Genomic DNA, 14,861 nt, shown 5'->3' with positions numbered 1-14,861 from the left:
GCTGAGATGTTGGCGGGTGGCATGCTGTGGGATAGAGTCAAGGACACTCACGTTGAAGACAGAGTCTCGGTTGAGGAGATCCTCAAAGTGCTCCTTCCTGCGGGCACTGACTGCCTCTCTGTCCTTGATGAGCACCTCTCCGTTCATAGCCTTAATATATTCTATTCATGGCAGAGGTAGACGATCTACAAAACCCTGACTCTTGAGCACACACTGCTTGCCAACCCTTTGTTAAAGGACCAACATAGAAGGAATTTCCCAGCCTTGCTAGTTTGTCTGGTTTGGCCTCTTCACCCCGCAATGCCAAGGTGTTGCTTCTTGCTATAGTTCACAGCGCTCCATACAGCTGCAATAGTGATGCTATTTTTTATCTTGCTAGGATCAGAAACTGCAGTGGGAATGAAGCCAAATTACATCTTTATTAATGAATGGATAAGAAATGATTGGCAAGTCTTGTGTGATACATTTTGATTTAGGCTGGCTATAGTTTATTTCTCAATATATGGCCATGCTTCTCCCAGTAGGCTGTGTGTGACCCTATCTTGTGCATGCAGGTAAAAAGCCACAATATGAAGAATGAAGATGTACCTTGTGAATTAATAACACCTGTAAGTTTGGGAAGTAATAACGACTTGCATTAATTCCAAACTAGCAATAAAGCACGAAATGGCTTTGAGGCCAAAAACAAAATCTTCAAGGTCTCTTACTTTTTATGAGGAACATAACAAAGCCAAATAATAAAATTCGAAGCCATAAATCAACTGCTTGAGATCAGCAACGTGCTTGGCTCAGATTTATTACACACTGCCCCAGCGTGGTAAGTTGCACACTGCCTTGGTGTTTATTTGCAGTCCGTGATCCTGTTGCAAGCTCTTTGAATTATTCTCAGCCAGATTTTTGTAGTGGGCCTTGTTTTTTAAAAGACTCGCAGCTATGGAAATGCCACACGTGTCAACCAACAGCTCCATTTTCCAGTCAGGTTTCTGAAAGCAGTACTGTATGAAGTATTGAAACATCTGTCTCGACTGGCTCCATTCTTGACTGCCGCTGCCAGAAAAGTGTTTACTTTTTTTTCCTGCTGGGTTCAGTTGCTTATTTTAGAGCCGGACAGTTGATACTGGAGTCTATGTTTTAATGGGTAAAATGCTACTGTTTTGTTTTTATTTGTTATTGATTATTTTCAATCCAGTCAGGCATACGTCTCTTTTGATTTCAGGACAGTAATTTCAGAATCCTCCATGTATTTGCCGTTTAAATGTTCACTGTTGCTGTCCTGATAATACAGGTAAACAGGAACCTCTGTGATGGATGTCGCGGTATACGAGGTCGACCGCATGGAGCAGTGCTCCCGACGCCGCTGGCCCAGCTGTATTTTATATTGCATCCACTGCCTCTTCAGGGCTGCCTGCATCTGAGGGTTGAAATAAACCATGGAAATTCATCATCTGTTTGACACTATTAGCACCGTTTTATGTATGTTATTGGGAACAGTATTAGTTTGGTGCTTTAAAGACCCTTGGTGCTATTTCAAAAATATCCTGGCCTTGATATTCATCAGCTTAACACCTCAGGCAGAGGAAATAGCAGTGGAGTCTCGTGATGTCAGGTGTCTGCCCCCCTATGGTGTTTGCATTTCCTGGGTAACCTCTGGTGTGGACAGGAAGCTCCCGCCCTGAAATAGGCAGCAGCATTTCGATTTGATGTAAGGGCACAGATGTACCGCCATAATGTCACATGCATTGTTTTCCTGGGTTTCTGCCAGGCTTCCTCCAGCATAGAAAACGGCCCAGAGGAAGTGGCCGTTACAGGTTGCAGTGCTATCCCGTCAGATCAGGTGTGTTTGGTATTTTCATTACAGGATGTAGCATTGCTTCTCCAGAAGGAGTAAGGCTGTCAGGCTTATGTTTTTTGCCAGTACTTTGTGTTTCTATAGGCTTGGGTGGGGGCAGACGGGGCAGGGGAAGGGAGGAAAATTGTAACTTGCTATTTTATATATATTTTATATATATTTTTGTTTTGTTCTTTTTCTCCTCATTTGTTACATTGTTAAATTGCTTTACAGCTTTTTCAATTCTTCCTAAATCGCACCTCATTTTCTTGCATTTGACACAGCTGATATATTTCCCTCCAGCCTTTTAAATCTGGAGTTATTTACCTTCAAAAAAGTTCAGAGAAGAGTAACAAAAATCTTCTGTGATCTCGGACTATAATTTATGAGCAGAAATACAGAGCTGAACTTGTTGTTTGAGGAAAGATTGAAAGGGGACATCAGACCAGCAGGTCTTTTAACTGCTGAGAGGCATAAGAAAGTACCTTTCATGACCACCGGGTGTCCCAAAGTGCTTTACAGCCAATGAAGTACTTTTTTCTTTTACGTATGTAGGAAATGCGTAGCAAGTTCCCACAAACAACAATGAGATAATGACCAGGTAATTTTCTTTTTTAGTGATGCTGATTGAGGGATACATTTTCGCCAAGACACCAGGGATAACTCCTGCGCTTCTTCGAAACAGTGCGGTGTGATCTTTTACGTTCACCTGAGAGAGCAGACAGGATCTTGGTTTAATATCTCATCTGAAAGACAGTACCTCTAACAGTACAGCACTCCCTCAGTGCTGCACTGGAGTGTCAGCCTAGAATTTTATACTCAAGTCTCTGGAGTGGAACTTGAACCCACAACTTTCTGACTCAGAGGCGAGAATGCTACCCATTGAGCCACAACTGATTTATACTGTAAATGCAGATTTAGAGGACATGGATTTAAAATAAATAGGCTGCAAGTGAGATTAGAGATGAAGAAAATTATTTTGCCCAGAGTTTGGCTATATGAAGCAGACTTTGGGCAAAAACTGTTTAAAATGTCAATCAATTACTTCCAAAAGATGTTTGATAAGTATTTGACTGACACAGGGTTTTATATTATAGACATAGCAGGGCAGCCTGAAAACATTAGATAATCCATGGGACATGGTGGTTGATCTAGTGCTGAGGTCAGGTAGCTGTGGAGAAAGGGGTTCTCTGTGGAGTGTAGCAGGCCAGAGTTGAACAATGGAGAAGATGAATGAATACTTTGGAGTCTTGCCTGATTACCAGGGAACATTTCTGTAAAATATTCCCTCAGGAAATGAAATGGGAAGGGAGGATTCAGATCAGGTAGATTGGACATAGTTTCTGGAAGGAAATTCAGCTGAATTTCCTCTCCTTGAGGCATGGTGCCCAACATTTATATTTTCACTAATTTTACTGAAAAAGTAGATGTAGAATACCATTTTTCACTTACTAGTCTTTTTTTGATAAAATTTGCAAAGACATGAATTTTGGACATTTATTTTTTCATTTGGTTGGGTAACGTGCATGATGAAAATACCACACTGGTGTCGAAGGATTGCCCATGTAAGGCTGGACTTATGTAAAAGTGGCATTCCTTTTATTGACAATCGTAGTGAATAAGTTAATAGGAATCCTCATTTTGAACTCACTTCTACCTTTTTCGGATAAAATTATCAATAGGAGTATTTTGATCCCCAGAGTTGGAACATAGAACAGGAAGCAATACCCTGCATATATGCTGTGCCACAACAGACAGGGAAATGCTTGACACTGACTGACTAAGTTTTCCATTCTCTGCCAATGACATTCCCCAGCTTGATGAACATAAAACTTCACAATAAAGGGTTTTTATAATTTATTCATTCCCCAAGTGCTCCTTGTTTATTATCAACTGCTTCTTTTTGATTTTTCCATCTGTTTCTCATTTTATATTTTACAACTAGGCCACTTCAGAAGATATTAAAAATCAATCACCTATTGTGGGACTAGAGTCATATGCAGGGGTGGTAGATACCCATTAATTAACCAGTTTTATTTAATAATTCATCAGCTTTCTTAGTCAATTTTTAGTGCTCGTCCACAGGAAACCAGATTTGTTGAAGTCAATTATCATAAATTACCAAGGTGGGATTTATGCTCACATCTATCTAGCTTATTAGTCCAGTACTATAACCACAATGCTGTCATTCCCAAGTACACCTCATTTATTCTTCAAATGCTTTCCTCTTATTTTTTAAGTACTTCTCATTCATTTCCAAGTAAAACTCATTCATTCCTCAGACACTCATTTATTTCCCAAATGCACATTAATGCATGCCCTAGTGCTGCTTACACATTCTCCCAGGGCCTCTCATTTATTCTCTAAGTTTATCGATGTATCGATTCTCCAAGTGCTGCTAATTTATTCTACAAGCAGTCCCATAATGATTTCCTGTGAACCACTTATCATTTATAGACCTTGGCATCAATTGTCAATCAATGTCATATTGAACGTGCAAATAATTTTAAGCTCGCTGAATTTTTGGAGATTTGTTTGGTGTGAGAAAATAAATAATTTTGCATTTAAATTCCACTTTTAAGTCAAAACACCTTTGTGCTTCAAACAGTGAATTGCTTTTTGATGCACAGTACTTTATATTGTGCCTAGTTTAAAAGTAACACCATTTATTAGCATTTGGATGTACCAAAATATATTTGTGAGACATCTATTTTTTACTTAAGGCCATTAATAAATGGGAAGCTACTTTTGGGAGAAAGGATAGTTTCATCACATGCAATGGTGTATTCCAAGTATGGGAAGCCAGAAACACTTTTCCCCCTGTTTTTTCTCCACAAATCTCCACAAGAGATTTCATTCCTCTTCCTGCTCTTGTTACAATCTCCCACAGTGATAACATGTTACGGCCCATTAATAGGCAGATCATTACAAGAAAAATGATCTGAATTGTCAAGTAACAGAGCAATAATGTGGAATAAAAAACAAAAGAAAGACAGAATGAGAGAAAGGCAGAAAGAAAAAAGGCAAGACTTGCATTTTATATTGCATCTTTCACGACCGCAGAATGTCCCAAAGTGTTTTACAGCCAATGAAGTACTTTTTGAAGTGTAGTCACAATTGTAATTTGGAAATGCGGCAGTCAATCTACGCATAGCAAGCTCCCATAAACAGCAATGTGATAATGATCAGATAATCTGTTTTTGTAATGTTGATTGCGGGATAAATATTGGCCAGGACACTGGGGATAACTCCCCTGCTCTTCTTTGAAATAGTGCCATGGGATCTTTTACGTCCACCTGAGTTTAATGTCTCATTCGAAAGATGAAGCACAGGAGGACAGAAGAAGTACCATAAAACTTTGTAAGTCTCTATTAATAATTTAATCTTATGTTTGTCCCACACAGTTATAAGATGGAGATTACCATTGGTACTATTATTGGACGGATGCATAACATGTTCATATAACATTTCTCTGTCTACTATTTTAAAGTTAAAATAGCAGATAAGGGTATATCATTAAATTGGCTGCTAATATTATTGACAATAATTTCTAGCCTATAAATTGTTATTTATAAGGGCTAAAAGGATTAAATTATGAGGACAGGTTGCAGAGACTAGGCTCGTATTTCCTCAAATAAAGAAGATTAAGGGGTGATCTAATTAAGGTGTTTAAGATGATTAAAGGATTTGATTGGGGAAATAGAGAGAAACTGTTTTTTCTGGTGGGTGAATCCAGAACAAAGGGCATAACCGCAACATTTTTGTTAGGCAAGGATTTAAACGGTTATGGAACCAAGGCGTGTTGATGGAGTTAAGGCACAGATTAGCCATGATCTAATTGAATGGTGGAAAAGGCTCAAGGGGTTGACTCTTGTTCCTAACAACAACTTGTGTTTCTTTATCAACTCTTGTGCCGACACACATCTCAATCCAATTTACAAAGCAGGGGATACTGAGTATCTGGGAGAAAGAGATAAAGAGGAGTTCGGGGTGGGTAGGTACATTGTTGACCTCTGAAGACAAGCGTGCAGTCCCTCGGTAAAACATGCTGGGGACAGGGTGTGAGAGGATGGGGGCATAGTACCTGAAGTCGTGGTCACCAATTGTGGAACAGATGGTGCAGGGAACAGAGAGTAAGCTGGTTTCAAAAGGGGCACACGATTACACTACATGATTAGAATATATGTGTGCACCTAAATATTTAACCAGCCCAACTAATATTATTATCTAGCCTTTATCTGTCATGTTACCATAATTGGTCCAAGATTAAAATTTTCATTGTGAACTGACATTACTTGGGCTGCTCTAGCTTTTGTGCAGACTGAACAATATTTAATTTGTACTTCTTGATATTGCTTGCAGATTTGTCAGTTCATATTGCAGAATTGTGCTTTCTGTCTTCGGTCCTTATTTCTCAGTTGTGCAACATTGTGTTTATTTTGCCAACTCTCCAGATGGAGTTGATTTATGCTGACATTTAGTCTCATGGGTGCCGCTTGCTTCTGCTACCTTGCTGGAGAGGCAATTTTTCATTTGGGAGCCTAGACTGTGTATTGGCAGGATATCCAACGTCGGGAGCATCACAGCTGAGTACAATCCTGTCCTCATACAAGTTGTGCTTTAAAACAGAGGTCACTGGATGGCGATCAAGAATAAAAACCGTTCAGGATTTTCTCCTCAGCCCCAGAACATTGAGGCAATTTTTAGCACCCCAGCTGAGATCAATTAACTCAGCACAGAGTGGAAACTGAATTTGGAAACAGGAGTAGGCCATTCAACCCTTTGAGCCTGCACCGCCATTCAATAAGATCATGGCTGATCACTCCCTCAGTACCCCTTTCCTGCTTTCTCTCCATACCCCTTGATCCCCTTAGCCGTAAGGGCCATATCGAACTCCCTCTTGAATATATCAAATGAACTGGCATCAACAACTCTCTGTGGCAGGCAATTCCACAGGTTAACAACTCTCTGAGTGAAGAAGTTTCTCCTCATCTCAGTCCTAAATGGCCTACCCCTTATCCGAAGACTATGTCCCCTGGTTCTGGACTTCACCAACATCGAGAACATTCTTCCCGCATTTAACCTGTTCAGTCCAGTCAGAATCTTATACGTTTCTATGAGGGCCCCTCTCATCCTTCTAAACTCCAGTGAATAAAGGCCCAGTTGATCCAGTCTCTCCTTATATGTCAGTCCAGCCATCCCTGGAATTAGTCTGGTGAACCTTCGCTGCACTCCCTCAATAGCAAGAACTTCCTTCCTCAGATTAGGAGACCAAAACTGAAAACAATATTCCAGGTGAGGCCTCACCAAGGCCCTGTACAACTGCAGCAAGACCTCCCTGCTCCTATACTCAAATCTCCTAGCTATGAAGGCCAACATACCATTTGCCTTCTTCACCGCCTGCTGTACCTGCATGCCAACTTTCAATGACTGATGAACCATGACATCCAGGTCTCGTTGCACCTCCCCTTTTCCTAATCTGCCGCCATTCAGATAATAATCTGCCTTTGTGTTTTTGCCCCCAAAATGGATAACCTCACATTTATCCATATTATACTGCATCTGCCATGCATTTGCCCACTCACCTAACCTGTCCAAGTTACCCTGCAGCCTCTTAGCGTCCCCCTCACAGCTCACACCGCCACCCAGTTTAATGTCATCTGCAAACTTGGAGATATTACACTCAATTCCTTCATCTAAATTGTTAATGTATATTGTAAAGAGCTGGGGTCCCATCACTGAGCCCTGTGGCACTCCACTAGTCACTGCCTGCCATTCTGAAAAGGACCCGTTTATCCCGATTCTCTGCTTCCTGTCTGCAAACCAGTTCTCTATCCATGTCAGTACATTACGCCCAATACCATGCGCTTTGATTTTGCACACCAATCTCTTGTGCGGGACCTTGTCAAAAGCCTTTTGAAAGTCAAAATACACCACATCCACTGGTTCTCCCTTGTCCACTCAGCTAGTTACATCCTCAAAAAATTCCAGAAGACTCGTCAAGCGTGATTTCCCCTTCATAAATCCATGCTGACTTGGACCGATCCTGTCACTGCTTTCCAAATACGCTGCGATTTCATCCTTAATGATTGATTCCAACATTTTCCCCACTACTGATGTCAGGCTAACCGGTCTATAATTACCCGCTTTCTCTCCCTCCTTTTTTAAAAAGTGGTGTTACATTAGCTACCCTCCAGTCTATAGGAACTGCTCCAGAGTCGACAGACTGTTGGAAAATGATCACCAATGCATCCACTATTTCTAGGGCCACTTCCTTAAGTACTCTGGGCTGCAGTCTATCAGGCCCCGGGGATTTATCGGCCTTCAATCCCATCAATTTCCCTAACACAATTTCCCGCCAAATCAGAATATCCTTCAGTTCCTCCTTCTCACTAGACCCACTGTCCCCTAGTACATTCGGAAGGTTATTTGTGTCTTCCCTCGTGAAGACAGAACCGACGTATTTGTTCAATTGGTCTGCCATTTCTTTGCTCCCCATTATAAATTCACCTGAATCTGACTGCAAGGGATCTACGTTTGTCTTTACTAATCTTTTTCTCTTCACATATTTATAGAAGCTTTTGCAGTCAGTTTTTATGTTCCCTGCAAGCTTCCTCTCGTACTCTATTTTCCCCCTCTTAATTAAACCCTTAGTCCTCCTCTGTTGAATTCTAAATTTCTCCCAGTCCTCAGGTTTGTTGCTTTTTCTAGCCAATTGAAAAGCCTCTTCCTTGGATTTAACACTATCCTTAATTTCCCTTGTTAGCCACGGTTGAGCCAGCTTCCCCATTTTATTTTTACTCCAGACATGGATGTACAATTGCTGAAGTTCATCCATGTGATCTTTAAATGTTTGCCATTGTTTATCCACTGTCAACCCTTTAAGTATCATTTGCCAGTCTATTCTAGCCAATTCACACCTCATACCGTCGAAGTTACCTTTCCTTAAGTTCAGGACCCTAGTTTCCAAATAACTGTGTCGCTCTCCATCTTAATAAAGAATTCTACCATACTATGGTCACTCTTCCCCAAGGGGCCTCGCACAATAAGATTGCTAATTAGTCCCTTCTCATTACACATCACCCAGTCTAGGATGGCCTGCTCTCTCGTTGGTTCCTCGACATATTGGTCGAGAAAACCATCCCTAATACACTCCAGGAAATCCTCCTCCACCGCATTGCTACCAGTTTGGTTAGCCCAATCAATATGTAGATTAAAGTCGCCCATGATAACTGCTGTACCTTTATTGCACACATCCCTTATTTATTGTTTGATGCTATCCCCAACCTCACTACTACTGTTTGGTGGTCTGTATACAACTCCCACTAGCGTTTTCTGCCCTTTGGTATTCCGCAGCTCCACCCATAGCGATTGCACATCATCCAAGCTAATGTCCCCCTTACTATTGCATTCATTTCCTCTTTAACCAGCAACGTCACCCCGCCTCCTTTTCCTCTCTGCCTATCCTTCCTAAATGTTGAATACCCCTGGATGTTGTGATCCCAGCCTTGGTGACCCTGGAGCCATGTCTCCGTGATGTCAATTACATCATCTCCGTTAACTGCCATCTGCGCAGTTAATTCGTCCACCTTATTCCGAATACTCCTCGTATTGAGGCACAGAGCCTTCAGGCTTGTCTTTTTAAACACACTTTCCCCCTTTAGAATTTTGCTGTCATGTGGCCCATTTTGTTTTTTGCCTTGGATTTCTCTGCCCTCCACTTTCACTATTATCCTTTCTATCGTTTGCTTCTGCCTCCATTTTATTTCCCTCTGTCTCCCTGCATAGGTTCCCATCCCTCTGCCATGTTAGTTTATCTCCTCCCCAACAGCACTGGCCAATACTCCCCCTACTTCCCCTGCCCAGGTGCAGACCATCCGTTTGTACTGGTCCCATCTTCCCCAGAACCGGTTCCAATGTCCCAGGAATTTGAATCCCTCCCTTTTGCACCACTCCTCAAGCTACATATTCATCTGAGCTATCCTGCGATTCCTACTCTGACTAGCATGTGGCACTGGTAGCAATCCTGAGATTACTACTTTTGAGGTCCTACTTTTTAATTTAGCTCCTCGCTCCCTAAATTCATCTTGTAGGACCGCAACCCATTTTTTACCTATATCATTGGTACCTATTTGCACCATGGCAACTGGCTGTTCACCCTCCCTTTTCAGAATGTCCTGCACCCGCTCCGAGACATCCTTGACCCTTGCACCAGGGATGCAACATACCATCCTGGAGTCTCGGTTGCGGCCACAGAAACGCCTATCTATTCCCCTTACAATCGAATCCCCAATCACTATCGCTCTCCCACTCTTTTTCCTGCCCTCCTGTGCAGCAGAGCCACTCACGGTGCCATGAACTTTCCTGCTGCTGCCCTTCCCTGATGAGTCATCCCCCTCAACAGTACCCTAAGCGATGTATCTGTTTTGCAGGGGGATGACCGCAGGGGACCCCTGCACTACTTTCCTTGCACTGCTCTTCCTGTTGGTCATCCATTCCCTATCTAGCTGTGTACCCTATACCTGCGGTTAGACCAGCTCACTAAACGTGCTATTCACATCATTCTCAGATGCTCCAGAGTTCATCTACCCACAGCTCCAGTTCCACAATGCGGTCCGCCAGGAGCTGTAGGCGGATACACTTTCCGCACAAGTAGTCATCAGGGACACCGGAAGCGTCCCTGACTTCTCACATAGTACAGGAGGAGCATAACACGTGTCCGAGCTCTCCTGCAATGACTTAACCCTTAGATAAACTTAAATTGGCAACAACAATGCTAAAGGTTACTTACTGATATAGAAAAGAAAAAGAAAAACTACTTACCAATCACTTACTCCCTTGGCTGTGACGTCACCTTTCGATTTCTTTCTACTTCTTTTTTGCCTCCCTGCTGCAGCTGCATCAGCTGGGCCTCTCCGACACTGCTGGTGGGCCACTTGTAGGCCGCTCGCCTGGTGCTCCACCTCCCGACACCCCGCTGGCCTCTCCGACACTGCTGGTGGGCCACTTGTAGGCCGCTCGCCTGGTGCTCCACCTCCCGACACCGCGCTGGCCTCTCCGACACTGCTGGTGGGCCACTTGTAGGCCGCTCGCCTGGTGCTCCACCTCCCGACTCCCCGCTGGCCTCTCCGACACTGCTGGTGGGCCACTTGTAGGCCGCTCGCCTGGTGCTCCACCTCCCGACACCGCGCTGGCCTCTCCGACACTGCTGGTGGGCCACTTGTAGGCCGCTCGCCTGGTGCTCCACCTCCCGACACCCCGCTGGCCTCTCCGACACTGCTGGTGGGCCACTTGTAGGCCGCTCGCCTGGTGCTCCACCTCCCGACACCCCGCTGGCCTCTCCGACACTGCTGGTGGGCCACTTGTAGGCCGCTCGCCTGGTGCTCCACCTCCCGACACCCCGCTGGCCTCTCCGACACTGCTGGTGGACCACTTGTAGGCCGCTCGCCTGGTGCTCCACCTCCCGACACCGCGCTGGCCTCTCCGACACTGCTGGTGGGCCTCTTGTAGGCCGCTCGCCTGGTGCTCCACCTCCCGACTCCCCGCTGGCCTCTCCGACACTGCTGGTGGACCACTTGTAGGCCGCTCGCCTGGTGCTCCACCTCCCGACACCGCGCTGGCCTCTCCGACACTGCTGGTGGGCCTCTTGTAGGCCGCTCGCCTGGTGCTCCACCTCCCGACTCCCCGCTGGCCTCTCCGACACTGCTGGTGGGCCACTTGTAGGCCGCTCGCCTGGTGCTCCACCTCCCGACACCGCGCTGGCCTCTCCGACACTGCTGGTGGGCCTCTTGTAGGCCGCTCGCCTGGTGCTCCACCTCCCGACTCCCCGCTGGCCTCTCCGACACTGCTGGTGGGCCACTTGTAGGCCGCTCGCCTGGTGCTCCACCTCCCGACTCCCCGCTGGCCTCTCCGACACTGCTGGTGGGCCACTTGTAGGCCGCTCGCCTGGTGCTCCACCTCCTGACACCGCGCTGGCCTCTCTGATGCTGCTGGTGGACCACTTGTAGGCCGCTCGCCTGGCGCTCCACCTCCCGACACCCCGCTGGCCTCTCCGACACTGCTGGTGGGCCTCTTGTAGGCCGCTCGCCTGGCGCTCCACCTCCCGACACCCCGCTGGCCTCTCCGACACTGCTGGTGGGCCACTTGTAGGCCGCTCGCCTGGCGCTCCACCTCCCGACTCCCCGCTGGCCTCTCTGATGCTGCTGGTGGGCCACTTGTAGGCCGCTCGCCTGGCGCTCCACCTCCCGACACCCCGCTGGCCTCTCCGACACTGCTGGTGGGCCACTTGTAGGCCGCTCGCCTGGTGCTCCACCTCCCGACACCCCGCTGGCCTCTCTGATGCTGCTGGTGGGCCACTTGTAGGCCGCTCGCCTGGCGCTCCACCTCCCGACACTGCGCTGGCCTCTCCAACACTGCTGGTGGGCCACTTGTAGGCCGCTCGCCTGGTGCTCCACCTCCCGACACCCCGCTGGCCTCTCTGATGCTGCTGGTGGGCCACTTGTAGGCCGCTCGCCTGGCGCTCCACCTCCCGACACTGCGCTGGCCTCTCCAATGCTGCTGGTGGGCCACTTGTAGGACTTGGCTATTTGCTTTTTTAACGTACAACATTATGTTTAATGTAATTTGTTTTTTTGCTTCATATGTCATCTCCAACTGAGTCCAGAGGTGCGAAACCTTGAACTGCCTCATTATAAAGGCCACTTCCTTCTACCTCTGCATGACTACCTGCCTTTTCTTCAGCTCTCCTGCTCTGTTGCTGAAACCCTTCAGGCTTGACTTCTCCCAGGTCATTCCAGCTGGCCATCTTGCTTCAGCCCTCCAGCATGTTTGTCTTTCATAGAACAGCACAGAAGGAGGCCAATCAGCCCATTGAATCTGTGCCGGCTCTTTCGAAGAGCTATCCAGTTAGTCCCACTTCCCCGCTCTTTCCCCATTTCTCCTTCAAGTATTTATCTAATTTCCTTTTGAATGCTACTATTGACTTTGTATCCATCACCCTATCAGGCAGTGCATTCCAGTCCTAACCATTTGTTGCATAAAAAGGTTTTTCCTTATGTGCCCTCTGTTATTGATCTTTCAGCCAATGGAAACAGTGTTTCTTTATGTACTCTTTCTAAATCATTCAGGATTTTAAACACCTCTATCAGATCTCCTCGTACCCTTTCTCTAAGGAGAACATCCCCAGTTTCTCCAGTCTATCCAAATAACTATATTCCCTCATCCCTGGAGCCATTCTATTAAATCTCTTCTGCACCCTCTCCAAAGTCTTCACGTCCTTCCCAAAGTGTGGTACTCAGAATTGGAATTATAAATACTTATTTTTATTTGCAGTTAAGATCCTTAGGGCAGAAGTGTGCTTCTCCTGTCCAGGTCTCGGAGTGCTGGAATTTTCTGTTATTGCCCAGGACATCTCCACTGTAGGACTGCTCCGGCAGGATCTTGCGCCAGTGAAAGGGGAACGAAAGTCAGGTGCAACTGCAGATGTCTCAGGCCTCTTGTGTCTGACTTCTCTGATCAGGACCTTCTGGCTGCTCCTTGTAATTGGAAGATAGCCAGAAAGTCCCAATTAGACTGAAACATCTGAGGGTGGGGGGTGGCGGAGGGGGGAGCTGAAATTGTAGAGAATAACTAAAGTGAGTTGTTTCGTTTCCCACCAGGACTCCCACAAACCCTCCAGTCAGTGGGGGCCCAGTGCCAAGCTAAAATGCCATATTTTCTGGGCACTGTCTTGATTCTTACAATGGCCCTTGCTCCACTGAAAAGCTCATTGTTCATCTTAAGTGTTTGGATGAATACATTACAGCCACCAAAAGCTTCAAATTCTATATAATTCCACATATCTGTAATATGTAAAAAGTTGTAGCCTGCATGCTCCTCTAAACAAAGTCTGATGCTTTCATTATCTCCACACTCTCCAAGTTTCACTGTCACCGCAGTCTCTAGTGTGTTGATATCAAAATTCTCATCTTTGCTTTCCAATCTCTCTCAGTCCTTGTCCTATGCTACCATTGGGCTAGATTTTTGGTCTTCTGCCACCCCTGTTAGTGCCCCGGAGGGGCAGCAATGGTGGCAGGAATGGTTTCTGGGCAGGAGGCCAGCTTGTAGTGCCACACTGGGAAATTAGTCGCTGATTTTGTGGGGGTGCTGAGCAGCACCACCCGGGAGCATTGAGCCGGTGTGGAACTCCACTGGTTTCGACTGCGCTTCGATTTTATACTCACGCTGAGCCTCTAGCGCCCCATAGCACGGCCTAGTGGGACTGCCTGGTGAACCAGGCAGTCAGAGCTGTCCCGGCGCTGGTGAGTGCAGTCAATATTAAATGAGGTAAGTGTGATTGTTTTGTTTATTTTTATCTTTGCAATTTATCCTAATGCAGGGTGGTCAAGGTATTGGGGATGTTGTTTGGGTGTTTTGTGCCAATTTTCTTTTCTTCAAGCAAGCCTCATTTTCGGGCGCGTCGAGGTTGGCTCTTTAGCTCAGGATTTTCAGTTACTCAGCTGGCCTAGCGCGCAACACCTCCCTTAACGCTCTGCTCCACACTCAGAGCCCAACTGATGAATTTTGTGGCTGAGGACGCAAACCATTTACTGGCGCAAACTTTACCGCCTTCCCACCATTATTGCCCCAAAATGACCAGATCCGAAAATCCAGCCCATTTTATTCCCCTCCTGCCTGAAGTTCCAACACACACCTCTGCTCCTCTAGCACCAGGCTTCTACTCTACCCCATGCTCCCTTAACCCAGTATTGGCAACTGCTAATTCAGTCCTTCCGGAACTCTGGAATTCTCTACTCAATCCCTTTCGTCTTGACACCTCCCTCTCTGGTTTCAAAACCTTCCTCTTCGATTGTGCCTTTAGTTCCCCATCAATGTCTCTGTATTTTGTCTGCTTTCCCTTGGCTAGGTGCCCACAATATTCTTTTCCTCTTTATTGAAAGTGCTCTGAGATGTCTTCCTGTATGCAAGACATGCTATATAAATGTAACTAATTGTTGCTGTTTGTTTCTTTTACTTGTATTTTAGTTATGATTTT

The 14,861-nt window shown here is 45.8% G+C and overlaps 1 protein-coding gene and 1 long non-coding RNA gene across 2 annotated transcripts in view; one reads left to right on the top strand and one right to left on the bottom strand.

The window, feature by feature from the left end:
* Positions 1–1,189: 1,189 nt before the first annotated feature.
* Positions 1,190–14,861, bottom strand: part of calcr (calcitonin receptor) — a 180,824-nt gene continuing 167,152 nt past the window's right edge. The window contains exon 11 of the mRNA XM_070880001.1: positions 1,190–1,411. Coding sequence (XP_070736102.1) covers positions 1,190–1,411 — 222 coding nt within the window. The remainder of the gene's footprint in view (positions 1,412–14,861) is intronic.
* The window catches only part of LOC139263920 (uncharacterized), a 99,562-nt gene continuing 86,455 nt past the window's right edge, over positions 1,755–14,861 (top strand). The window contains exon 1 of the long non-coding RNA XR_011593249.1: positions 1,755–1,834. This is a non-coding gene — a long non-coding RNA (uncharacterized lncRNA). The remainder of the gene's footprint in view (positions 1,835–14,861) is intronic.

The sequence above is a fragment of the Pristiophorus japonicus genome, chromosome 5, assembly GCF_044704955.1.
Source record: "Pristiophorus japonicus isolate sPriJap1 chromosome 5, sPriJap1.hap1, whole genome shotgun sequence".
NCBI lineage: Eukaryota > Metazoa > Chordata > Chondrichthyes > Pristiophoridae > Pristiophorus > Pristiophorus japonicus.
The sequence above is the reverse complement of the archived record's forward strand: the minus strand, read 5'-3'. Positions and strand labels throughout refer to the sequence as shown.